Source organism: Puntigrus tetrazona, chromosome 4, assembly GCF_018831695.1.
Source record: "Puntigrus tetrazona isolate hp1 chromosome 4, ASM1883169v1, whole genome shotgun sequence".
In the NCBI taxonomy this organism is placed as follows: Eukaryota; Metazoa; Chordata; class Actinopteri; order Cypriniformes; family Cyprinidae; genus Puntigrus; species Puntigrus tetrazona.
Genome location: NC_056702.1, coordinates 5,070,703 through 5,097,773, shown reverse-complemented (window position 1 = coordinate 5,097,773; position 27,071 = coordinate 5,070,703). Strand labels below are relative to the sequence as shown.

General features: G+C 37.7%; 2 protein-coding genes across 2 annotated transcripts; both read left to right on the top strand.

Annotated features, from left to right (window-relative positions):
* Positions 1-3,133: 3,133 nt before the first annotated feature.
* On the top strand, positions 3,134-12,684 carry LOC122343483 (scavenger receptor cysteine-rich type 1 protein M130-like). The gene is made up of 20 exons (XM_043237970.1): positions 3,134-3,431; positions 3,786-4,088; positions 4,229-4,543; positions 4,817-5,116; positions 5,484-5,798; positions 5,976-6,284; positions 6,415-6,729; positions 6,839-7,162; positions 7,239-7,556; positions 7,825-8,121; positions 8,308-8,376; positions 9,238-9,552; positions 9,635-9,844; positions 9,925-10,017; positions 10,785-10,844; positions 10,997-11,047; positions 11,139-11,192; positions 11,291-11,347; positions 11,535-11,606; positions 11,834-12,684. Exons 1-20 carry the CDS (start codon positions 3,374-3,376, stop codon positions 11,857-11,859), a joined length of 3,861 nt encoding a protein of 1,286 aa, XP_043093905.1. The 5' UTR covers positions 3,134-3,373; the 3' UTR covers positions 11,860-12,684.
* Positions 12,685-14,098: 1,414 nt separating this feature from the next.
* Positions 14,099-20,122, top strand: LOC122343475 (scavenger receptor cysteine-rich type 1 protein M130-like). Its single transcript, XM_043237960.1, has 12 exons — positions 14,099-14,271; positions 15,438-15,746; positions 15,850-16,161; positions 16,271-16,987; positions 17,064-17,381; positions 17,567-17,869; positions 18,007-18,078; positions 18,192-18,506; positions 18,589-18,798; positions 18,879-18,968; positions 19,574-19,768; positions 20,036-20,122. Exons 1-12 carry the CDS (start codon positions 14,214-14,216, stop codon positions 20,077-20,079), a joined length of 2,943 nt encoding a protein of 980 aa, XP_043093895.1. The 5' UTR covers positions 14,099-14,213; the 3' UTR covers positions 20,080-20,122.
* The last annotated feature ends 6,949 nt before the right edge of the window (positions 20,123-27,071 follow it).

Here is a 27,071-nt window from a genome sequence, read left to right as displayed (position 1 = left end):
TGAAGAGATGCCTGACACTTATTTTAGTGTCTGCAGTTATAATACTCATCACAGCTGGTAAGTGCACATGAAATTAAAGAGATAAAATTGTCTTCAGAAATGTAGGTTACAATTTATTTTAAGTAGACTATCTAAAGACTATCTAAAAATTCTGTTAGTTTCTCTGGTTTTACTGTTTATAGGTACATGTGTTCAAGATTTTCTTTTCTCTAAACTACTGACGACATTTCCCCTAAATTCCAAATAAACATAATCTCATTTAAGAGGATTTATTTGCAGAAAAAGACAGCAGGTCCAAATAACAAAAAACAGTGTTTACGTGTAAAATAATGTAAAAGAGCCTAATATTCATTTTTAAACAACACAATAGTTATATTTTAACTAGTTCAGAAATCAATATTTGTTGGAATAACGCTGATTTATCATGGTTTTTTACGCGGCCAGCAGTGTTGAGTTATATTTATGCCATTCCGGGTGCAGAAATTCAATCATCTTGGTTTTGATGGCTAGTAACATCCAGAGGTTTTCAGGGGGTTCAGGTCTAGAGAGAGGAAAGAGTCTTGACCAAGTGATCCACCATCTACAACTTTACTGACCTTGCTTTGTGGCATAGAGTATTATCTTGCTGAAAAACAGTCCTCAAAATTGCCAGACTTTTCCTCATTTAAAATTTATTTTATTATTAAATATTATTATTATTTATTTTAAGTGTGGTCAGTATTTATTTTTGACTCCAATTACTAAGGTACTACCAGCACGGGTTTTGCTACCCACTAATATGGCAAGAGGATAGTTATGACAACAGCAGTGCTTTTTATATTTTTCTCACTTTAAATGAAATGTTAATGAGTTGATCACCTAATCAGTGGTTGAACAGAATTATCCAGTGTTGGAATGAATCATTCAGTGTAGGGATACATTGATCCGATACTCTGGATCAGGTCCGATAGGTCATTTTCTGCCTATTCTGTGCTTAAGCCCCACAAAAGCACACAAACATTATAAAACATAAAGTTTTGGCGCACCATATTTCAAGTGCTCTGAGGCTTTTCTATAGTTTAATGTGAGCTACAAACGAATATTTAAGTCATTAAATTTAAGGTCAAACTCTTCTTTCTGCCATCCTCCTTTTAGTATTCAAACTGAGTAAGAGGGGCTCATCAATAAAGCATCGCACAGAATTAATACACTTTGTTCTGCTCTGTATTGGAGCCTTTCATATCATAGGTTTTCTATGCAATGAAAGATTATAGCCTCGTCTCAATTATCATATTTTTCTGCCTCCATTACTGTGCTACAGAAGCAATGTCTTTTAATTTTATAGTATATATTTGTACTTCTTTTATCATGAATGTATTTTACAACAATGCAAACAGCAGCATGTAACATTTTACGAGATTTAGTCCTAGGCTAAACTTATTCATTTCTATTTGTAAATAACGATGTTTCGCTAAATTTTATACAACTATTGTACATCCGTGATTTTTTAGAGTATCTTTTTCCAGCCCGATCTCATGAAAATGTGTGCAGATAGGACACCAAATAAAAATGATAGCTTGTGGTATTAATATACACGTTTGGCGTGCATTTAATGCGCAGTTTTCGAGTGCATATGATATGCATCTACCCCGCAACCCTATGCCCACTGCGTAACATAAACACACCAAATTCCATTTTTCGTATCTATACCACAAGTTTTCGCTATTTATATGCACATGATATCCGGTAGCTTTTGCTGACCAATTATCTTCTAGTTGATTTAGTATTTTTGTCATAGACTATGATTATATATTTTTCATGTTTTTTGCCATTAAAATGAAGTCTATGTAATAGATTGTGTTTAACACACAAAAGAGTGATCATCAAAACGGAGAAGTAAAGAAATTGTACACTGATTTAAAAAAACTGTGCTGGATTGTACCTCTGTCGGCAGATTTATTTTAAGATTTAAGAGAAAAAAAGAAATGCACAGTTTTAGTTTTATATATTTGGAGAAAACGTTTGGATCAAAGTAAATTTGGATGGAAATTTCCCCATTCATAAACAATGTAATGTTTTTGATAAAATAAAAACAATACATACGTGGGTTATTACTGTACTTTTTTAACTACTTTTTTAATTGCCAAGACTAGATTTGTAGCCTTTTAGAGGGATTCAGCATGATTTTTATCATGTTGTATTAATCAACATAACAAAAAGATGTTGATTGAGTTCAGTTTTGATTGAGCTCTGAATATTCATTTAAATAGGTGCACCCACAGTCTCTCTGTACTCCTCTGTCACTTAGATGAAAAGAATGTGAGGTTGGCCGGTGGTCCCAATCGCTGTTCTGGTCGAGTAGAGGTTCTTCACAGAGGTCGGTGGGGAACAGTGTGTGATGATTTCTGGGATATGGCTGATGCTGCAGTGGTGTGTAGAGAACTGGACTGTGGAGAACCTGTAGATGCTCTGGGTGATGCTCACTTTGGACCAGGATCAGGACCAATCTGGATAAGTTTTGCAATGTGTACTGGATCAGAATCTACACTGAAGAGCTGTGCATCATCAGGGTGGAGAAAAAACTACTGTTCTCACAATAAAGATGCTGGTGTCATTTGCTCAGGTAAAGTATTTTGCACATTCTTAGTCATGTCATTATTGGCTTCTATGAATCACTATTTTAAAGCACAATATTTTTAAGCCATAATTTTGCTGAAGTTGTTTTTTTCTTTTTCAGGAGTCAGGCTGGTTGGAGGTTCCCGCTGCTCTGGGAGGTTAGAGATACTTCATGATCAGTCGTGGATGTCAGTGTGTGAGTCTGTCTTTGACCAGCAGGATGCAGAGGTTGTGTGTAGAGAGCTGGACTGTGGGGCTCCTGTACAGGTGCTGAGAGAAGCTGCTTTTGACAAAGGAGACACTCAGATGTGGACACGAGAGATTCAGTGCAGAGGAGATGAGTCTCAGATTCACCTCTGTCCAACATCATCCTCACACATACACAACTGTTCTAATGTACACAACATTTCCTTGCTGTGCACTGGTAATAATTTAAAGTAAAGCAGAACATATTTAATTTAATTTAAATTTTTAACAGTTAAAATGTACAATGTTCCTTTTGCACTCTCTTACATATGCAGAGATAATACATGTGAGGTTGGTTGATGGTCCCAGTCGCTGTGCTGGTAGAGTGGAGGTTCTTCACAGAGGTCAGTGGGGAACAGTGTGTGGCGATGGCTGGGATTTAGCTGATGCTGCAGTGGTGTGTAGAGAACTGGACTGTGGAGAACCTGTAGATGCTCTGAGTGGTGCTCATTTTGGTCTGGGATCAGAACCATTCTGGATTAAACATGCAAAGTGTACTGGATTGGAGTCAGCACTTAAAAAATGTGGATCCATGTATTCACTTATTTATGACAAGTGTCTTGAAAAAAACGCTCAAGTCATTTGTTCAGGTAAGCTAAAGATCTTGTCTTATTGGAAAAAAACAGCTCCACCAAAAGCAGTCATCATTTTTTTCCCTGATGTTTTTCTACCTATATTTTGACCAAGCAAACTGCTAAAATATGCCTTGTTAAAAGTAGAGTAAGAACAACAATGCACTGTATAGGGTATGTTTTTGTAAAGCTTACTTTTGAACTGTGAACAAAATTTTGCTGAATTTGTAGATTTGTATATAATAAATATATTTTATTTCAGAGGACCAAGGAAAATATGATTTCTCATTATATGATATATATGACCTGATTCTGAAGTTCCCTTATATACAAGTTGTTATTTTCTCTGTTTTTATTGATTTTTTTAAACAGAAGTTAGGTTGGTTGGAGGCTCTCGCTGCTCTGGGAGGTTAGAGATACTTCATGATCAGTCGTGGATGTCAGTGTGTGAGTCTGTCTTTGACCAGCAGGATGCAGAGGTTGTGTGTAGAGAGCTGGACTGTGGGGCTCCTGTACAGGTGCTGAGAGAAGCTGCTTTTGACAAAGGAGACACTCAGATGTGGACACGAGAGATTCAGTGCAGAGGAAATGAGTCTCAGATTCACCTCTGTCCAACATCTCCATCACATGATAACAACTGTTCACATGAAAACAGTGCTCAACTGATGTGTGCAGGTTTGAGCATTTCCTTAACAATAACAACAAAAACACTATGTTAACATTAATCTGTTAGTTCTCTCTCTATCTCTGTCTTGGTGTGGTACTTTTTTCCCTTTGGCTATATATTTTTTCTTCTATCTATTTGTTCATTATAGGAAGTGTGAGAGTGAGGTTGGTTAATGGTACTGGTCACTGTGCTGGTAGAGTGGAGGTTCTTCACAGAGGTCAGTGGGGAACAGTGTGTGATAGTTTTTGGGATATGTCTGATGCTGCAGTGGTGTGTAAAGAACTGGACTGTGGAGAACCTGTAGATGCTCTGGGTGATGCTCATTTTGGACCAGGATCTGGACAAATCTGGACAAATCGCAAGTTATGTATTGGATCAGAACCTTCACTGAAGAACTGTGGAGCGGTAGAATGGGGCCCATTTCCCTGTGATCATACTAAAGACGCTGGAGTCATCTGCTCAGGTAAATTCAATCCTTTTTTGTCATCACTGTTGATCCACCAGCCTCAAAGGAATAATTCATCTCAAAATTAAAAAGCTAGTCATTTCTTTATTTACTCTTGTGTTTTGTTTTTTTTTATTCCCGTTTTGTGTCAGAGTAGTTAAGAATTATTTGAAACTGGGTAACCAAATATTTCCCTGTTCACAATAAAATTAAAAGTACACATTTAATAACAACCAAATTTGATGAAAGCAGTGTCACCCTTTTTTATGTTTTTTTTTTTTGCTACTTTAGGTGTCAGGCTTATTGGAAATTCCAGTTGCTCTGGGAGGTTAGAGACACTTCAAAATCAGTCATGGATGTCAGTGTGTGAGTCTGTCTTTGACCAGCAGGATGCAGAGGTTGTGTGTAGAGAGCTGGACTGTGGGGCTCCTGTACAGGTGCTGAGAGAAGCTGCTTTTGACAAAGGAGACACTCAGATGTGGACACGAGAGATTCAGTGCAGAGGAAATGAGTCTCAGATTCAAATGTGTCCAACATCCTTACACAGAGACAGTTGTTCACGTGATGATAATCAGGGGCTGTTCTGTGCTGGTGAGAGTTAAAATAATATTAGAGTAGTATCTTATGTTTTGTTTCTACTAGGGTGCATCTAATCACTAACCAGGGAGAGACCTAGCCATTTTAAGGGCTGCCTCAATAGAAAAATTATTTGCTCTCTTAAATCCCTCTGTAAAACCAAATATTCAGTATGCTTCCTTAATGAAAATTCTAAAGCATGAAAAATAGATAACATAAACCCACACAAGCACATAGTGATGTCAATGGAAATTGAAAAAGTAGTGTTCAAATCTATATTGAACCAGTGTGCTGTGTAAAAATTGTGTATGCAGCATAGTGATTCATTAGAGAGCTTAGAGAGACACACCCACAGTTTTATCTCTGTTCTTCTGTCACTTAGATAAAAAGAATGTGAGGTTGGTTGATGGTCACAGTCGCTGTGCTGGTAGAGTGGAGGTTCTTCACAGAGGTCAGTGGGGAACAGTGTGTGATCTTGGTTGGGATATGTCTGAAGCTGCAGTGGTGTGTAGAGAACTGGACTGTGGAGAACCTGTAGATGCTCTGGGTGGTGCTCACTTTGGACAAGGATCAGGACCAATATGGATGTATCTCGTGATTTGTACTGGATCAGAGTCTACACTCAAGAACTGTGGTTCATCAGGATGGAGAAAACACGAATGTACTCACAGTCTTGATGCTGGTGTCATCTGTTCAGGTAAACAATTTAACTTGTTTTCTTTTTAAATGTGATGAATTACTGTTTTGTTTGAAAAACTACTTGATTTGTTTTGTTGTATTTTGAAATTTCTTCAGGTTTTAAGTGTGATATTTAACTATTTAGCATTTATTTTGGTGTACTGTGCATTGTGGTTCCTTTGCTTAATATAAACAGGTCATAAGTCTTCCAGACTCATTAATGGATTTCATCTGTGCTCTGGGAGGTTAGAGATACTTCATGATCAGTCGTGGATGTCAGTGTGTGAGTCTGTCTTTGACCAGCAGGATGCAGAGGTTGTGTGTAGAGAGCTGGACTGTGGGGCTCCTGTACAGGTGCTGAGAGAAGCTGCTTTTGGAAAAGGAGACACTCAGATGTGGACACGAGAGATTCAGTGCAGAGGAGATGAGTCTCAGATTTCATTTTGCTCAATATCACACAACCATAACTGTACCAGTGACAAAGTTGTGGGACTTATCTGTTCTGGTAAAGTATATTAATTCTGTCTCCAAGTATACTAACTCTATGTCTCTTAATTTGTATTATGTGAAATATAACTTTTTCACTGTCAGCTGCATTATACTTTGTTTTTCTGACATCTTTGTTCTTTATTCAGGTTACATAGATCTTAAACTGGTAAACAGTGCAGACTCTTGTTCAGGAAGAGTGGAGCTTCAGTTCCTCAATGAATGGGGCACAGTGTGTGTTGCATGCTGGGATATGAGAGCTGCCAGTGTCCTCTGTAGACAGCTGAATTGTGGGATTGCTGTGTCTGTTGTGGGATCAGACTGGTTTGGAGAGGGAAGTGGTGAAATCTGGGCTGATGTGTTTGATTGTGACGGGAATGAAACAAAACTCTCAGAATGTTTCATCTCTTCATGGAGTCGAGCTGAACGTTCTCATAGAAGAGATGTTGGAGTTATCTGCTCTGGTAAACATATTTGATGCTAAAACTATTATGCTACCAATAAGATTTAAGACTGTTTCACAATGGTCTAACATAATCCCTATTTTAGTTAAACATGAGATCTTCTCTTCAGGTTCCTCTCTGGCTCTTCATGATGGTCTGGTGCGGTTGTCTGGAGAGAGACAGTGTGAGGGGGAGCTGGAGGTTTTCTTCCATCAGGTCTGGAGGAGAGTTCTGCTGGACTCCTGGAGTCTCACTGAATCCTCTGTGGTCTGCAGACAGCTGGGCTGTGGCTCTGCGCTCAACTTCTCCGGCTCCTCTTCATCCAGTCCTGAACACAGTCATGAGTGTGTGACGGGCTTCCAGTGCTCTGGGAGTGAAGCTCATCTGGGGAACTGCAGCTCTCCACAAACTCTCAACTGCAGCTCCACACAACAGCTGTCCATCACCTGCCTTGGTGAGAACAACAACATCTGGACAGATTCTTCAGTTGTTGGAGATCAATAATGTGTTTCTCTTTCTCTGAATATCAGGTCGCGGGTCCATCAGGCTGGTGGGTTCTGGGGGAGACTGTGCAGGGAGGCTGGAGGTTTTTCACGGCGGCTCATGGGGGACAGTGTGTGATGACTCCTGGGATATTAAAGATGCCCATGTGGTGTGCAGACAGCTGCAGTGTGGAGTGGCCCTCAGTAACCAGCAGGTACCAGCCTGGTTTGGTCCTGGTTCTGGACACATATGGCTGGATGAGGTGGAGTGTGAGGGGAATGAGACGTCCCTGTGGAGCTGCTCTTCTCCAGGCTGGGGACAACATGACTGTAATCACAAGGAGGATGTAGGAGTCGTGTGCTCAGGTAAAAACTCACAAATTTTGTATCAGTTGCAAATAATTTCCAAGCAATAGATACTTTCAATAATTAAAAATTAAAATATTAATCTTGCTGGATTTGAATCAAATAATTTTAGTAATAATAGTTATAATAGTAATATAATATTATAATAGTTATAATAGTAATAATAATAGTAATAATAGTTAGTTAGTTAAAGTTTATCTCAAGTTTAATAGATAAATTAATGCAAAAAATGAAAATAACTAAACTAAATGCAATATCTTTTATCTAGAGTTTAAAGAGATCAGGTTAACTGAAGGCTGTGAAGGGAATGTGGAGGTTTTCTACAATGGATCCTGGGGTAATGTGTGCTGGAACCAGATGGACAGAGACACAGCGAGTCTGATCTGTCAAGAACTGAACTGTGGAAGATCTGGCAGTGAACCCAGTTATTCAGAGGGACTGAAGTCTCGTAATTGGCTGGATAAACTTAAGTGTCGACGACACGATTCCAATTTATGGCAGTGTCCCTCTTCACCCTGGGGACAGAATGACTGTGATAATAAAGCCGCCAAAATCACCTGCTCAGGTAAGATTTTTAACCATGTAGGGACGTTTCTGTACATATAAGGATTGTGCAGAATTTTTATGATTGTGATCAAGATTTTTATGTGAAATGTGAAATGTATAAGATATATTGTTTCTGAAATGTTAAATAAATAATGCAAAAATACATTAATTAACCTGTCAAATGGTAATCATGTTATAATCTCAGAGGAGAAGAGTCAGTCTCCACAGGGCCATCTGACATGTTCAGCATCTCCTCACCAGAGACAACATTCAAGTAAGTTTATTTGACAACAAATAGCATTAATGTTTATTACTTCTTATCCTACATATACATCTGACTAACTGATTGATAACTGAACATTTTCTAGAGAAAAAAATCAGCAAATCAGCTCAAAAGGGAAATGTATATAAATAATTTCAATTAATTATGATTTATTACAATTATTTGTATCAGCTACATTGCCATCAACTCATTTGTTCGTTCATTGTAAGTTCATATTAACTCGTAGAAAGGGCGATAGATAGATCCCCATTTTGATGGAAAGACTGTCAGGAAAACCAAAGAATTAAGCTATGAAAAGTGTCAGTTAACTATCTGTAAACCTTCAGTGCCATTTTACAATGGGGCCTATAACTTACATACTAAACCTTTCGTTTTGTTTAGTTAAATGTACAATACTTGCATTGCTTTGGTGTGTATGCAGTCTCGAATGGAAGTCTTGATGGTTTCGAGCTGTTGGACTTGCAATCACTTTCTTTGAGTTTGAAGAGTGATGAATTCCAATGTTGTCCTGACACAATGACCTGTGTGTGTTCTTTCACAGAAAGGTTTTCCTGTAAATTAAAGAGTCCATTGTTGAGGACATTATGTGTCTTTCCAAAAGGGAAATGCAGTCAAAGTTGCTCAGCCTAGATTCTGCTGAGCAATGAATTATTGTTATCAGATGTGGTTAGATGCATTTCAGAAGTTTCTACATAACCTTGTTGTTCTTTTAGTAGCACTTTGGTTGTGTGAAGAGACATTAGGGATTATTTGTTAAATATGATTGGTCCAAATGTTACACAGCCACAAAGTGTGTGTGTTTTTTAAACAATGTGCTGAATATGGTCAGACTCTTGTTGATGTGTGTTTCAGATCATGTTCCTCTCAGACTGAGTGGAGGTAAGGGCCGGTGCTCTGGGAGGCTGGAGGTGTATCATAACGCTGTGTGGGGCTCAGTCTGTGATGATCAGTGGGACATCAGAGATGCTCAGGTGGTCTGCAGACAGCTGGGTTGTGGAGCAGCACTGAGGGCTGATGGGAATTCAGTCTTTGGTGCTGGTGAAGGTGTTGTGTGGATGAACAGAGTCGAGTGCAGAGGGAATGAGATTCACCTGTGGGACTGTCCTCTCTCCCTGAAAAACCACACTGACTGCTCCCACAAAGAGCACGCTGGACTCACCTGTGCAGGTCACAGCAGAACAAGAACAAATATTTGATCATCAGTGCTATTCAAATTTGCACGAGTGTTAATGTTTGTCTCTTATCACAGATGTTTCAGATGTGTCAGTGTCCTCTACTCCTGACACAACAACATCAGTTTCTCCTCCAGTGCGCTCAACATCAGTCTCTCTTTCACAAACTCCTCCAGCAGAGTCTCTCTCCGTCTCCCCAGAGCTTGTGATTGTTCTGGGAGTTGTGCTCTTACTGCTCTTAGTGCCACTGCTTATACTGATTCAGCAGAACAGAGTGATGAGGAGAGGTAGGAGAGATCCAGAGACTGTCATATTGTGTTTTATTCAGTGTGTGATCAGTCATGTGTTTGTCTCTCTACACTCACAGCTCTCTCTGACTGGTACACAGGACTTCACAAGACACCTACAGAGCCAGTTTATGAGGAAATTTATCACAGACACAATCATGTCACTCAGACAGGTGAGGTGTCATGGGAGAATGGTAAAAAATGTAACTAGGATGCAATACTAATTAAACTCACCTGATCCAAGTAATCAAGTCTTAAAAGAATAGTTAGCTCAAAAATGAAAATTATTTCATATTGTACTCACTCCGAAGCCATCTTAGGTGTATAACGCAAGTTTGACATATGACGCAACTTAGATCATATGTCGTGTATAGTCAAAGTAAAACTAACCTATACAAATGTTAGGTTAGTTTTATTTTGCAGTACTTGTAGAGACATCCGATATCTGAAAATCTCAGACTGTGTTCGTCTGAAAGAAGAAAGTGATATACATCTAGAATGGATTCGGGGTAAGTAAAATAGGGGGAAATTCTTTTTTGGGGTGAATTATTCCTTGATCTTAAAAGAGTGCACAAGTGGATGTTCCTGAAAGAAAGAGACATCTTTCCCACCCACGCTGCGGGCCCCACCAGCATACAGGCCCCAGTGCAGCTGCACTGCCTGCACTTTCTGTATATTGCCACTGTCCCTGTCTTTTCAATAAGTCCCTAAAGAATCATACCAACTCTTGGAAAATAATCATCTGATGACCCCTCTAAAGATAGGGTGATCTCAACAATGATGACACATTTACAAAATAAAAAGAACAAAAATCCTATTGACTTACCTTTAATCCTTTTTGACTTGCTTTTAATATCGTAGTGCCTCATGACTTGAAGGAAAGAAAAATTCAGTCTGTAATGATGAACATGCTTCTGACTGCTCTGCTCTTCTTTAACAGTGAGTTTGATCTCTGAAGAACAGAATTCTGGGTATGAAGATATTGATGAGCTTCTCTCAGGTGATTACAAACTTGATAAACCAGTGTAAACAGTGAAATTCACAACTTGCAGGAAATGCATGCCAAAATGATTATTATCATAAGTACTTAGTTTTTTTCCTTTTATTCTTTTTTGGGGTTGGTTGGGGGGCTGCTGAATGAAATCACACCAGGATACTATGATGATGTCATCATTGATGGATTAAAATCAGATCACCAGAAAGGTGCTGGCGCTCTTCTGTCCTTGTAGCTCTCTCTCATAAATTGTACAATCTATGAATTATTATAAACAATTGTTTTGCGTTAAATTTCTAGAAGACACTCCAGAGGACTATTATGATGATGCCATTACTAGTGGACAGAACTATGGTATTAAAAAAGATAAATAAAAACAGTATGCTATTTTATATGTAAGAGCTTATAATGTGTGTGTGTGTGTGTGTGTGTGTGTGTGTGTGTGTGTGTAGTGGACACACCAGACGGTTACGATGATGTCATCATTAGTAGACAGTGCTCTCAAGCAGGTGGGTCACACAGAACTTTGTTTTTAGTTAGGTATTACTTTCTATGATATATTAAACATGCTTTTTTACAATTAAAGAATCATCATGGCTTAATCAGGTTTAGTCTAATAGTCTCAGACCGTCACGAGGAGAAAGATACCTACAGTATGAAAGCTGTGTTACACATTAAAATGAGCTTTTTTTTAAGAGGAAAATCAGGAGGAGTATGATGATGATGATGATGTGGAGAACAACAATGAAGATGAGAGAAACCTGTTAGGTAAAGGTTTTTTGTTTTTTTTATACGCATTTACACTTACAATTAATTTACATTAATCTAAACTTAGAATTGAGTTGGAAATGAATTGTCCATACCTGCTTATGTATGTATGTATGTATGTACGTGTGTAATAGAACATTTGCTGATTTAAATAAAATAAAAAACGCTCATGCAGTCACAATATTAAAATGTTTTTTTATTTATTTTTATTCATCTATTTTTTGCAGACTATGATGATGTAGGGGAGGAGTGAAATGATGAAGCAGGGGCCACACTTCTGACTGAAGTTTCTGGAGGGTTTTTTCATTGTTTTTGATTAATTTACTTTAGATTCATAAACATATCTTGATACAACATAATTACACAAACCATCATTTAGTGAGTTGATTGTCATGATTACTACAGTTCAGGGTCAGGTTTAAATGTTTGGTTTCCTGTTTTCTTAACCTTTTATTATTATTTATTTTGTCAGAGATTAGCTTTAATATTTTGCTTATGTCTGTTGTGACTTGCAATGGGGTTTTTTTCTCAGTTTTATATGAACTTTTAAGCAGAAAAAAACTTTAAACTTTACTATGCCAGCTATATTATTTACTTATATGCAATGATAGGCTACTGACTGTGAATGAAAGGAACGTTTTTCAATTGAATTTTTCAAGTTCAAAATGTATTTTATTTTAAGCGAATATAAAGTAGTTTGGAGTATAACAATTGCTCACCCTTCGACATTGTCACAAACACAGTCTCAAAATAAATAGAAGGAAACATTCTGAGGCTCAGAACAAAAAAAGACAGGGATATGTCTGATGCTGCATTGATCTGAAGAGAGCTGAACTGTGGAGAACCTGTAGATGCTCTTTCTAAGGCACACTTCGGCCGAAGTTCAAGAGCAATCTGTAGTCTTGTCAAATGTGTTTGTTCAGAATCCACTATAAAGGACTGTAGGTCAGCAGGATGGTACCATATTAGAGATGCTGGAGTCAGAAGATAAACTGTCCCAAACCCTGCCATCAATAAAAATGTATCTGTCTTGACTTTTTTTACTTAACTTTTTAATCAAAATATATTTTTAAATAAACATCCAATAAATGCAGAGCTGTAATGAGTTGTATTTACTTTAGTCACTTTTACTTTAGTCTTCATTTATTAGTAGGTTTACCTTTTGGTACTGCTACTTACTAATTGTGGGTTCATGTGCAGTTTAGAATTTCAAGGTACTTTATTGGCTTGCTTGTTTTGAAATACCATCAAAGCAACAATAAATATGCTTGCAAAATAAAATAAAATATTGTAATGCAAGACAGTGGCATTACATTATGCTATGTGTCAGTAATGTTTATTGGCTGCAAGATAAATGCAATAAAATACACAGATAACCAAAACCTAATAACAACCTGTCTAATTGCTGTTGGTCCTCTGCGTGCTGCAAGTGCCCTGAAGGGTTGCTGTGGTATCTGGCACCAACATGTTCGCAGCATGTCCTGAGGTGAAGGGAGGTCACTTTAGATCGAGGTTTATCCTGCTGAAAAAGGTACTTCTATTGGACACCAGCGATGACTGGGTAAAAGAAATGCTTTGCTTTTATGTCCTTTTCAAAATATATTGCTTTTTACAATGATACTTTCTATTTGAGATGATTTCTGTTTTTTATTCAATCATTTTGTACATAACTGTGTGAGTAGTTTAAAGTCTTTGCCTTTTATGAGATGCCACCTGTGATGTTGTGCCTTCCTGATTTTCCTTATTTGGTCATTTTCCTCTTCTAGTTTAGTTTGATTAGTTTATTCTTCCCCACATCCCTCACTCCACCATCCCAAACTGTAACAATGTACAGCACTTATAGAAATATCACTTTCAAATGTAGACCCACTGCTGGTGGACCTTTTTTTTCCCCTAATTTTGTTGGACTGTAGCGTATACATTTACAAATATTAGCTCTGAGCATATTGAGTAAAGTAGAGTACAGTAGAGCTTGTTTGTTTTAAATATTTGTTTTAAGTTTGCTTCCTATGTGATTGTTTTGAGTAGATGTCCTTGTTTTCTGTTAAAGAATTAAAATCAGATTTTGTGCATGGATTACATTTTTTCTTATTTCAACTTGCACAAAAAAAATATATAATTCTGTAAAATAATATGATTTATTTTTAACAAATTATGCCATGTTTTTCTTTATTAACCTATGATAAACATCTCAAGCCAGCATCGCTGTCTGTGCTTCTCATCAGCAGTTAGTTATCAGTGCTTTTATCTCTTTTTTTTTTTTTTTTTTTTTCTTTTTTTTGCAGGTGTCAGACTTTGATGCTGAATGTACACTTAAGTGTTTCCCACAATCACAGCTGGGTGACTTTGTCAGCACTTTAACTTTTGCAGCCTTCTTCTCGGAAATGTCTCTAGTGGAGGAGGAGTACATCAGTAATGACGTTTTCTTGACAAATATAAAGAAAACCGAGCATTCTTCTGTCGGAAAAGAACTTGTCACTGAAGCTGCTGAAGCTGCTGATTTTCTCTGTTAATTCTTAAAAGTTAATCCTGAGAGACAAGAAATTAATTTTTCTCCACAATCACTAAAGAAGCTGATGAGAAGTTGTAGAGAAGAGAGAGAGGAAAATGAAGATCTCTCTGACAGTCCTCTTAATATCTACACTCGTTATATTCATAACTGCAGGTAGGTGAATCTTCAGCTAAACTGCCTGGGTAATATTTAACTTCAGTTCAATTCTATCTTACTGATTTCTTGCTTTATTTGTTTTAATTATTCATAAAAACAGTTCTTCACAGAAAAGAAAAACATACACAGACACACACACATCAATTTTGAGCACATCCCAATTTATCTGAGTTGCTAAATATAAAGGTTTGACAGATGTCAAAAACAACCCAAATAATTCATACATACATACAAACAAAACAAAACAAATAATAAATAATAATTTTAGTAGGTGTTGGACCTGGACCAGCTAATATTAATTTTAACTGCAGGATTGCTTTCTAATTAGTAATAGACTTCAGCTGATGTCAGTAATGTATGGAAAATTCCATCCAGGTATTTTTTTTAAATTATGGTATGTTCAACGAATGTATATTTTGTCTGAAATGGAAAGCTTTCACTTTATAAAGTATAAAAAAATACATGTTTATATGTTTCAGTGGCCTATAATAGAAAATTATAGTTAGCGGCTCTCTATACGTGCATGAGATGTTTTTGACCGCATTAGGCGAGCTGTTTTTATTATGTATAAAGTGGTAAATTCTGTACTGGCCCAGCAATGCTTTATTACTGTGCTAAATCCTGCTCGACTACAGCGGGGCTATGAATCAGATAACAGGCTCGACTCTATTGGATATGGCTCATTAGACTCTTCTGACCAGGTTTGAGGAATACAATACAGCTGAACTGGTCTCGTTCCTCAAGCATAATCTACACAGTGTCGAGAGACTGAACTTGATAGGGAACATCTCTGGTTATGTACCTAACCAGTTCTGTGAAAGGAGACACTGCATGTGCTGCTGTGTTGTGTCTTAAACCACAAAAGATTCTTAAATACTAATGCTGATTGCCAACCTATATAGACAGTGGCTCCACCCTAGCTTGAACGTTACTGGCTGGTGAAATTGATCAGACTTCAGTACTTTTCCAGTGTAATTTTTTTTATTACATGAAGTAAAAACAAAAACAAAAGTTTTTGTATTATCAGTTTGCTGATATTTTCAGAAAAGCTAGACACCTCTGTGTTGCTCAGAGCAGGGGCATGTCTAGAGCCAAAAGTTTTGAGACAATAAATTACCTGTGAATGCTTATTCAAAAAACACTCTCATGTCTTTTGTGTACAGGCAACGTGAGGTTGGTTGGTGATTACAATCCTTGTGCTGGTAGAGTAGAGGTTTTTCACAATGGACAGTGGGGGACAGTGTGTGATGATGGCTGGGATAGTAAAGCTGCTGGAGTGGTATGTAATGAGCTGAAATGTGGTAAAGCATTACGTGCAGTTGGTCTTGCTTATTTTGGAAAAGGATCAGGAAAAATCTGGATGGACGAAGTGAAGTGTACTGGATTAGAGTCAACACTGAAGAAATGTAAATCAAAAGCATGGGGTAGTAGTAACTGTGAACATAATGAAGATGCTGGAGTCATCTGCTTAGGTAAGTATAAATGTTTTGTTGGTGTGAGTAAAACACAGAAGAGAATTGATCTTCAAGTTGTCATATTTGTGTTAATATTTATTCATATAATTTGAAATCACAGGTCGTCTTCCCAGACTCGTTAATGGATCTCATATTTGCGCTGGAAGATTAGAGATACTTAACATAAAGAAGTGGATGTCAGTGTGTGAGTCTGTCTTTGACCAGCAGGATGCAGAGGTTGTGTGTAGAGAGCTGGACTGTGGGGCTCCTGTACAGGTGCTGAGAGAAGCTGCTTTTGGAAAAGGAGACACTGAGATGTTTACAGAAGAGATTCAGTGCAGAGGAAATGAATCACACTTTGCGTTCTGTTCTACATCCAAGTCTTCACCTAAACAATGTTCCCCTGACAATGCTGTAGGAGTAATTTGCTCTGGTTGAGTAACATTTAAACTTTTATTTCCTGTAATATACACATGAAGAAATTCTAAAGAAAAGTAAGTGCTTGTAAACTATTATGTTTTATTTCAATATCCTTTGCACAGGTTACACAGATTTCAGGCTGGTAAATGGACCAGACACTTGTTCAGGAAGAGTGGAGCTTCAGTTCCTCAATGAATGGGGCACAGTGTGTGATGCATGCTGGGATATGAGAGCGGCCAGTGTCCTCTGTAGACAGCTGAATTGTGGGATTGCTGTGTCTGTTGTGGGATCAGACTGGTTTGGAGAGGGAAGTGGTGAAATCTTGGCTGATGTGTTTGATTGTGACGGGAATGAAACAAAACTCTCAGAATGTTTCATCTCTTCATGGAGTCGAGCTGAACGTTCTCATAGAAGAGATGTTGGAGTCATCTGCTTTAGTGAGAGCATTTTATTTTTAAAAAATTCTGATACGGTTCCTTATACTATCTTAATACAATGCCACACATTTCACTCAGAGTCCTCTCTGGCTCTTCATGACGGTCTGGTGTGGTTGTCTGGAGAGAGACAGTGTGAGGGGGAGCTGGAGGTTTTCATCCATCAGGTCTGGAGGAGAGTTCTGCTGGACTCCTGGAGTCTCACTGAATCCTCTGTGGTCTGCAGACAGCTGGGCTGTGGCTCTGCGCTCAACTTCTCCGGCTCCTCTTCATCCAGTCCTGAACACAGTCATGAGTGTGTGACGGGCTTCCAGTGCTCTGGGAGTGAAGCTCATCTGGGGAACTGCAGCTCTCCACAAACTCTCAACTGCAGCTCCACACAACAGCTGTCCATCACCTGCCTTGGTGAGAACAACAACATCTGGACAGATTCTTCAGTTGTTGGAGATCAATAATGTGTTTCTCTTTCTCTGAATATCAGGTCGCGGGTCCATCAGGCTGGTGGGTTCTGGGGGAGACTGTGCAGGGAGGCTGGAGGTTTTTCACGGCGGCTCATGGGGGACAGTGTGTGATGACTCCTGGGATATTAAAGATGCCCATGTGGTGTGCAGACAGCTGCAGTGTGGAGTGGCCCTCAGTAACCAGCAGGTACCAGCCTGGTTTGGTCCTGGTTCTGGACACATATGGCTGGATGAGGTGGAGTGTGAGGGGAATGAGACGTCCTTGTGGAGCTGCTCTTCTCCAGGCTGGGGACAACATGACTGTAATCACAAGGAGGATGTAGGAGTCGTGTGCTCAGGTAAAAACTCACAAATTCTGTATCAGTTGCAAATAATTTCCAAGTAACTGCAACTGTCAAAATGTAAAATTAAAATATTAATCTTGCTGGATTTAGAATCAAATCATTTTTAGTTTATTAGTTATCTCAAGTTTAATAGTTAAAAAATGGAAAGAACTAAACTGAATGCAATATCTTTTATGTAGAGTTTAAAGAGATCAGGTTAACTGAAGGCTGTGAAGGGAATGTGGAGGTTTTCTACAATGGATCCTGGGGTAATGTGTGCTGGAACCTGATGGACAGAGACACAGCGAGTCTGATCTGTCAAGAACTGAACTGTGGAGGATCTGGCAGTGAACCCAGACATTCAGAAGGACTGAGATCTGCTCCTAATTGGTTAGATCATCTTAAATGTCGAAAACATGACAAAACATTGTGGCAGTGTCCATCTTTACCCTGGGGCCAGAACAACTGTTATGATAATGAGGTGGCTAATATCGATTGCTTTGGTAAGAATTAATTTAATTATGTAATGAGGTAAATTTGATTTAATGTAGTAAATCAAAATAATACATTTTTTTGTTTTCCTTAAAGTTTAGTTTCTAAACTAAAATTAAGGTTTAAGTTTCACATGTTTTAATTGTAGCGAAAGATAGTTTTGAGTCTCCACAGAGTCGTCTGACATGTTCAGCATCTCCTCACCAGAGACAGTGCACAAGTATGTTGTAGTAAGAGCAATAATAAATGGCTAACCTTTTTTTTCCTTCACTAAATAATTTTAAATTGTCTGTTAGGTGATAATTGATGAGTTTCTTGATGTATATATTTTAGGTCATGTTCCTCTCAGACTGAGTGGAGGTAAGGGCCGGTGCTCTGGGAGGCTGGAGGTGTATCATAACGCTGTGTGGGGCTCAGTCTGTGATGATCAGTGGGACATCAGAGATGCTCAGGTGGTCTGCAGACAGCTGGGTTGTGGAGCAGCACTGAGGGCTGATGGGAATTCAGTCTTTGGTGCTGGTGAAGGTGTTGTGTGGATGAACAGAGTCGAGTGCAGAGGGAATGAGATTCACCTGTGGGACTGTCCTCTCTCCCTGAAAAACCACACTGACTGCTCCCACAAAGAGCACGCTGGACTCACCTGTGCAGGTCACAGCAGAACAAGAACAAATATTTGATCATCAGTGCTATTCAAATTTGCACGAGTGTTAATGTTTGTCTCTTATCACAGATGTTTCAGATGTGTCAGTGTCCTCTACTCCTGACACAACAACATCAGTTTCTCCTCCAGTGCGCTCAACATCAGTCTCTCTTTCACAAACTCCTCCAGCAGAGTCTCTCTCCGTCTCCCCAGAGCTTGTGATTGTTCTGGGAGTTGTGCTCTTACTGCTCTTAGTGCCACTGCTTATACTGATTCAGCAGAACAGAGTGATGAGGAGAGGTAGGAGAGATCCAGAGACTGTCATATTGTGTTTTATTCAGTGTGTGATCAGTCATGTGTTTGTCTGTCTACACTCACAGCTCTCTCTAAGAGGAGACACAGGACGACGACTGAGGCCATTTATGAGGAGATTCAGCACAAACCCATTAACAAACACCTCACTCAGAGGGGTGAGTCTGTTTAAATTATAACTTTTATTATTATTGGGAAAACATTTTATACTGTTGTGATAAAATGTTGAATTTATAATTGAAAGTACTTGTTAATTTTACTATGCTAAGATGTCTAATGATTCTACATCTTTTTTGACAGTTAAAGTTAAAGATATGTTAATACTGTTAGGCTTCCTGCTTTTAACCACAGAATTTAGTAGTGAAAACCACATTGCCGTGTTTTTCTGCCATAATGTGTTTGTGCAAGCTGCAGTCAGGGTGAGAGCACACAGGTGCTGGTCTGTGGGGGAGGTTTGAGCAAGTGAAGATATCCAAGTCAACATTTCTGAACTCTCTTATTAAAGGAACGGTTCATCAAAAATAAAAATTTCAGGCAATCTAAGTTGTAGATGAGTTTGTTTCTTTATTGGAGAAGTTTGGATTTAGCATTACATCACTTGCTTACCAATGGATTCTTTGCAATGAATGGGTGCCATCAGAACGAGAGTCCATCCCTTATTGTTCTCTCACATGAAACTCCACCATGTTGTTTAGTCCACTGTGTTTGTTTAGAACTGTTGTAATGGATATGTCTTAGAGTTTATTGGTCATCATTTACACAGACAAAATGGACCAGCAGTCTCCAGAAGAATATGCCAACAAAGATAGCCTGAATTGTAAGAATTTTCCATACTTAAATGATAATTTAAAAAATAATTATAAAGCAGGACAAAGTTTAGAGAGAGTGATGCTATCTCTGTTTTCTTCCACAGATTGCATGAATGAGACCTACGATGATGCCACAACCATGAGAGAAGGTGATTTTTACAGTCACATTTTTACATTTTTGTTTCGGCATGACACATATTTGCATAATACGCATCTGCTGTACATTTTTAGAAGAAACACTGACGAATGATAATAATATAATTTGTGAACAAAATGTTGGAGCAGTAAGGGTTGAGTCTCATGTTTAAATCAGGCGTATTCTATATTCCATCTAAAACAAATGTTTTTCTTAAATATATATCTTATATGTCATTTAAAGGAGTGACCAAATTTTAGTTTCTTTTTTGTAATAACAGAGTATGGAGAAGAGGAGCTAGCTGAAGATGAAGGGAGTGTGTGAACTGTTTACAATTACTGATTCTGTTGTATTTTCTTGTATTCTTGTATTGATACCGCTTTGTTTTAATCTGCTTACACGATTCCTAAATGGTGACGGTCGCTGTCCATGGTGCTGTTTGAGCTTCTACACTGTACTTTGGCTCATTACAGTGTTATGGATATGTTATTGACATGTCATGCATAAAATACATTGTATGTATGACATTGCATGCCCTAACTAAATTTAATTTAATAGCATTAATTGGTTGTCCTGTGAATGAAAATATTTTATATCAAATCAATCAAAATGAATGCCTGTCTTTGGTCAGGTTCTGTAATTAGTACCGTATAGTACTATACTATACTGTACTATATAGTACCACACGTTTGACCCCTTTCTTTGGGTGATCATATATTGCTTTTACTTTACTGCCATCAGCTGGATATAAAACGGCGTTGCAGCGTTTATTGTCAAACAGCTTTTGACAAATTATTTTATTTATTTTTTTCAGTTTTTTTTGTGTGTGTCCATGATTAAGCTTCCGTTATCAGTATATAATGAATCAACACAAAGTAGTGCACAATGAGGAAAAAAATGGGTTTATTTGTTTGCTTATTTATTGGGTCTGGAGTTGTGAATGCAACGTTCATAATGTACTTTTTTTGTCCTTTTTCAGCTAAAGTCTGACAAGTCCTCCAGATATGAACATTGTGGATCTTACAGGTTAGAGAACTGCTTGCTTATTTACCTACAGTACTTACTGAAGAGTCTCAGCTTCATGTATAGTTTTGTATTATCCAGCTATTTTAAATCAGAACCCTGGGACAACAGTAAATTATAATTTAATTTAAATACTTTTTTCGTGATTGTCTGCTCGGGGACCGGCTAGAATTTGCAACCCCGTTTCACACAGACCTAGGCCTAAGCCTAGTCCTAGACTAAAATGTAAATCTGAGCTGTTTCAATTGAGAGAAACTTGCATTGGCTGATCTGAAAGCATGTCAGTGCATTTGTTTTGTCTTGAGATGCACACCAGTAATGTTCTTTTCTAAGATATGTTTATTAAAAAAAAATGTGTCCTAATTGATGGCATAATTCTGTTTTAGGCTAAGCCCCGACTATGATGCTGGACCATAAATTCACCAAAATGAAGTCACTGTCATAGGTTTGATGCTGTATCCCTAAACCATTTAGCTGCCCCTCTCTCTAAAATGTCATTTATCACAGTTCTTAATTTTTTGTGTTATTTTAATAATATTGTAAAACCCAAAACCTATTAATGCTCAAAAGTAACAGCGGGGACTAACTGAGGTTTGATCAGGTTGCATTATCCACACTTGCAGTTCACATTTTGGTCACAAGGTGGAAACCTGTGACTAAGAAGATCTAGACAACTATATTGTGTGTTATGTCTCTATCTCGGTCTCTTTATGCATCGTTTATGTAAAATACAATTTAAAAACAACATCAATTCTTAAATGACATTTTGGCTTTCTTCAGCACATATTAATGAACCAATAAGATCATCAAATTAGGGCCACGTTAGGTCATACTGCTGCTCTGCTGTGGCCAATAGACTAGAGAGTAGAAAAAAAATTCACCACTTTGCTCCACAATACAGATATTGTGCTCATTTTAATCACTGCTCTATTCATTGCGGTTCAGCTGGATGGTGTTGTAATGCGATGTGTTACTCACAAGCAATTAAATCATGAGTGTGCTCCGACAATAAAGGATGAGTTCTCAAAGAACAGCTGTGACTGACACCAGCTTTATCTGCCGTCTGGTCACCGTGGGAACGCAGGTATACCTATTAAATTCTTACAGAGACTGCCGAAGCAGACGGAGGTTTCCATAGAGACCGCAGGAGGCCAAGTCCACAATAAGCAACCCCCAAACTATCTTTACACCCTGCGGCTCAAACTTCTTAGTCAGTAATGAAATGGAAGATGGCAGATAGATAGATAGATAGATAGATAGATAGATAGATAGATAGATAGATAGATAGATAGATAGATAGATAGATAGATAGATAGATAGATAACCTCTTGCATTAATTGCTCACTAGTAGATCCTCTGCAGTGAATGGGTGCCTTCAAAATAAGAGTCCAAACTGCTCATAAAAACATCACATTAATCCACACCTCTAGAGTCCAACAGTTGATGTCTTGAGCTAAAAGCTGTGTGTTTGTAAGAAACAAATTCATCATTTTATATAGTAATGCTTCCTCCAATGAAAGTCTATCCCCTGTTGTTCTCTCACTGTTTTAATCTGTAAATGGTGCTTTATCTGCGCATATTTCTCTCCTGATTCAGACAAGACCGCTTTTTTTTTTAACTAGCAGAAGCAATATTATGGAAAGAGGACTGGTGTTTTAGCCATATAGATTTATTTCTTACAAAGACATAGGCCTAGTTTTTAGTTTCACAAAACATTAATTCGTGGACAGGAGTCATCTTTTGATTTATTGTGTTGTTTTTGATCAGCTGTTTGGACTCTCATTCTGACGGCACCCATTCACTGCTAAGGATCCATTGATGAGCAAGTGATGTAATGCTAGATTTCTCCAAATCTGTTCAAATGGATGGTCTGAGGGTGAATACATTTTCATTGAATTATCATTTTTAGGTGAACTATTCCTTTAATTGTTATGTTTGTGCATTTATGTGTGGTGTAAATGGAGGCAGTTCTGTTGGAGGTTTTTTTTTTTTTTTGCACTTTGCTAAAATGTACAGTGTAAGCAAGATATGGCTGCAACCCCTCTAGCTCTCACTCTCAAGCTGGGCTTCTTATCGCTCTATTGGCACCAGGATGAATGGATCGGTTTAGCACACAGCACTGGCAGGCTTATCTCCACTGCTCACCAAATTGAGATGGGACCTGTGTCTAGCCGACGGTATCAAACAGCTTTAGCCCGACCATAAGGGCATCAATCTACCTCCCCCTTGATGATCCTTATTCTCAAATTTCAAGCCTGTCACTGCTCAAGCCAACAGCAGAGCCCTGCCTTCCCCCGTAATGGACATCAGACTCTGACCACAGATGTTTAGCCTGCTGTTAAAAGACCAATGATTATGAGCCAGATGGTGAGCAGTCTCACTTTAGGGCATATTGCCGATATTTGCTAAATACTGCTTCAAGGCCCAGAATCACCTGTGTTTTTTCATTTCATCACGAATTTGGAAAATTATGATTTGTAGTGAAAATAAATGGGTGTCATGCACCAATGGCTGAGAAAGGAAGATATAGAACAATACTGATGTAATTTAGTGAAGCTTGCTGTCATAATGTGTATGATTAACTGCAAAGTTTTAAGGTCAATCATTAATAAATGCTGTTTTAATCTGCCTCTGCACCTGCAGCATTGATATTAGCTTGTTTAAATTCCAGGCGGCGTAATGCTGTTTTTGGTGCACATGTCTGTGAGAGTCAACTCGGGTTGTGTCTCATAGTGCAGTGATCTAACAGCGCACAGTTGGCGGCACCCACTGACTCTGAGAACACCAAGTCTCAGTCAATGACTCATGATGTGTGGAGTGGGCGTCTGGACACTCATTCATAGAAATACCGTTTCCTGTGGACAGAACTTAGTTACCACTGGGCAATTTACAAAGAAAATGGATTGTAGTGATTTAATAATCAGCTGTTTTTCCCATTGTTTTTTTAAAGTTCAGACTTTATGAAATGCATATCTATCTATCTATCTATCTATCTATCTATCTATCTATCTATCTATCTATCTATCTATCTATCTATCTATCTATCTATCTATCTATCTATCTATCCATCCATCCATCCATCCATCCATCCATCCATCCATCCATCCATCCATCCATAATTCCTGCCCACCATTAACATGTTGCTTTAAAATGATGAGTTAAAAAATGAATAAGGAAACATAGCTTTATAGTATTTTATGTGTGAAACAAATAGGCTTTTTATGTTTTTTTCAGAGCAGGACAGTGTTTGCAGATGGCAGGAGAAAGACTTGTATTTAGGGCCTGTATTTACCATAATGACTTACTCGTCATTGATCATTGTAATGAATGTCAACATTAAAATTCACCGTCACGTTTCTCTGTTCTTACTAGCGATTTACGATATGGCATTCTTAAATTAGACTCTGTGATGGGAATAGGCAAGCAAGCTTAAGTCCTAGACAGTTTTGAATGACCGAATGTGACGTGCGGTACTTGGATTAAAAAACAGGTTTAGCGCCACCAACGTGAAGTGATTGCGAGTCAAAGTCAAATGTATAATTCCAAGGTATTAGAGCCGAAGCTCTGTAAGTGATAGGAATGCTGTCATAACACATGAAGTGGGTGTCGTCACTAATCCTAGAGCTTCATAGCATCAAGTAGACTGGATAGGACACATGCTAAATAAATAGGACGTGTGTCTTAAAAATTGTACCTGCTTTAACATCATTAACGCTGATGTGTGTCATTTCTGTACCACCTGTGTCACCAAACACGATTGTGAATAATACCAATTTTATGAATTTTGCTAATAAGAATTGTGAATAATAATAATAATAATAAGACGTTTAGGCTCACTGGGATGCTTAGACATGGTGTTTGCTCTTTTAGCAAAAAAATATTAGCATATTAGTCATTCCTCCACAAACTAGACAAGATCTGAACACGATGTTACTTCAAAATGTGTTGATGTTCAAACGGGTTATTCTAGTGTTGAAAACAGAAAGCTACAGATGATGATTTATTATATATTATGCCCTCAGTTTTCACATCAGCCCTACGTGAACTTTTTTCCCCCTCCTTTCACACACACAATTACACCAGTCTTGTTTATTCATGAGTTTTGTATGTGTGCGTGTGTGTGTCAAAGGATATCAGGCAAGAGAGCTCTAATCAAAGATGATTTCTGTGCTCTGATCCAAGGGGCAAAATGTCTATTTCTGGTTCCTCATATCAATACATATCCACCGCCGGCACCTCTGTCAGTTGCTTGGAAAGTCGGCGCTGTGCTTTAGATGTGAGAGTGCTCTCGCCAGTGTTTAAGAATTACAGACAGTAATGGATTAAGTTGTTTACTGCATAATGCTCATTGTGAACAGTGATAGAGATTCTGACTCATTAGTGGTATGTTGAAAACTAAGCTAGTGCTTTTATTAATTGATTAAAAAATGCAAATGTACATTGGTCAAAGACATTAAGTGTCTACTTTTAAGGTTTTTTAAGAATAAAATGTCCAAATTGTCATTCAGTAAAACTAAACAAATCCAAACAACATGCTCATTCTGACATGTAAATGTTAAAATATATAAAAGAATAATCACAATTAATGTAACTTGTAAAAAATGTATTACACTTATTGTTTTTATGGTTAACCCCTTTTTTGTCTTCGACCCACATACACATTTTTCCTAATTTTTAAATAACCTGAAAATATATTTCCTTTTTTACTAGGTTTTAATCTTTTAACGTTTATGTTTTATGTCACTTTTTGGCATAATATTTTTTTTTTTTGTGTATGTATTAATGTGTGCATCTTTTGATTAAATTGTGTAGATGACCTGAACTGAAGATTAAAGTAAAGAGTTGTCTATGTGTGCGTGTGTGTGATTAAAGTTAATAGATAACTGAACTGAAGATTATCCTTACGAGTTCAATTATCGAAGGAGACATGTGTTGTTTATGACTCAGATGCATATGGAAGCATTGTGTGCACATGTTCACTGGAGCGGTTGTGAGTAGAGCATTATAACCTATTTTCTTATTATTCGATCCACAATTTTTTCTTGGTGTTTGGCACCTGGCAGCTCCGTGATTGATCCATGAACCACAATGTCTTTGAAGCATTGCAGGGTGACGATGACGACCCTCATAATGGAGAGACGAGCTCCCTGTCCACTACATCCCCTCAACATGACAACACTCATATATCACAGAATAACCTCTGGCTCACACTGATCAGGACGGCATTACCGCAAAACCAAAGGCGGGCAGAGCGAGAGATGCAAGACAGGATTGGTTTCAGCAGAGCTAAAATGCTGTCTGCTAAAATCTTAGGCGAGGATTACTTCTGTGAATGTTTATAGAAAGAGGTTACAGGTTGAAATGTGAAAGTAAAAAGGATACATGCCAAGTGGAGTATTCGTATGAAAAGAAATAGAAACCCAGAGAATTTGAGATCAACAGAAATTCATAAAGGAAGTTTGTCTGGTCTTTAGGTCTGATCAGCTAATTGCATCAGTTCGAACCAAAGCTGTTATTTCTTCTAAAAATGTACAGTCTGAAAAAGAAATTGTTCAGACATGCATATCAGGACATTTCTTCATTTTGACTTCAGTTTTGAGGACATCGGTGGGAAGTCCTCATTATACCTAAACCATACTAGTGCAGTTGACTACAAGCGCCTGATGTGCTGTTAGATGCTGCTGAATCCTGATTATGGGCCGAAATTCGTTTTAATTGGGTTCTACCTAAACACAGAAAACAGCCAATTTTCGAACAGAAAAAAGCACTTATAAAGCTTTTCTGATAATTTCCAAAAGTAATTCTGTATAAAATTGGACTGCAGCAATTAAACCTTTCAGACAGATGATAAAATAGATAATTCTCTCAGTTTGTTTTTTTGTTTGTTTTGTTTTTGGTCTGAGTAATGTTAAAATAAAAATAACCCCTAAACCATCAGTCTTTAAAACATAACTCTTAAACAAATAAGGATTTCAGGTCCAAAATACATCTTACCAATTATTACATGTGACACTTTTATTATTTTTAAGATAAAAAAAAAAAAAAAAAAAAAAATATATATATATATATATATATATATATATATATATATATATATATATATATATATATATATATATATATATAAGTTGTTTAATAATAAATATTTCCTTTTCCCCAATAATGGTGAAAGCACATAATGAAATTATTTACATTTGTAATAGTTATAGAATGTGTATAATATAATGGATTCATGATGCAAAGTCCCATTAACAGTTTCTCAGACACCAAGCACAAGTTGTTCACAATCCGTT

Coding starts and splice junctions, on each gene's coding strand:
- LOC122343483 (XM_043237970.1), top strand. CDS start 3,374: ATGTATTCACTTATTTATGACAAGTGTCTTGAAAAAAACGCTCAAGTC. Junction 6,285..6,414: donor TGTGGGACTTATCTGTTCTG/GTAAAGTATATT, acceptor TTCTTTATTCAG/GTTACATAGATCTTAAACTG. Junction 6,730..6,838: donor TGTTGGAGTTATCTGCTCTG/GTAAACATATTT, acceptor TCTTCTCTTCAG/GTTCCTCTCTGGCTCTTCAT.
- LOC122343475 (XM_043237960.1), top strand. CDS start 14,214: ATGAAGATCTCTCTGACAGTCCTCTTAATATCTACACTCGTTATATTC. Junction 15,747..15,849: donor TGCTGGAGTCATCTGCTTAG/GTAAGTATAAAT, acceptor TTGAAATCACAG/GTCGTCTTCCCAGACTCGTT. Junction 17,382..17,566: donor TGTAGGAGTCGTGTGCTCAG/GTAAAAACTCAC, acceptor TCTTTTATGTAG/AGTTTAAAGAGATCAGGTTA.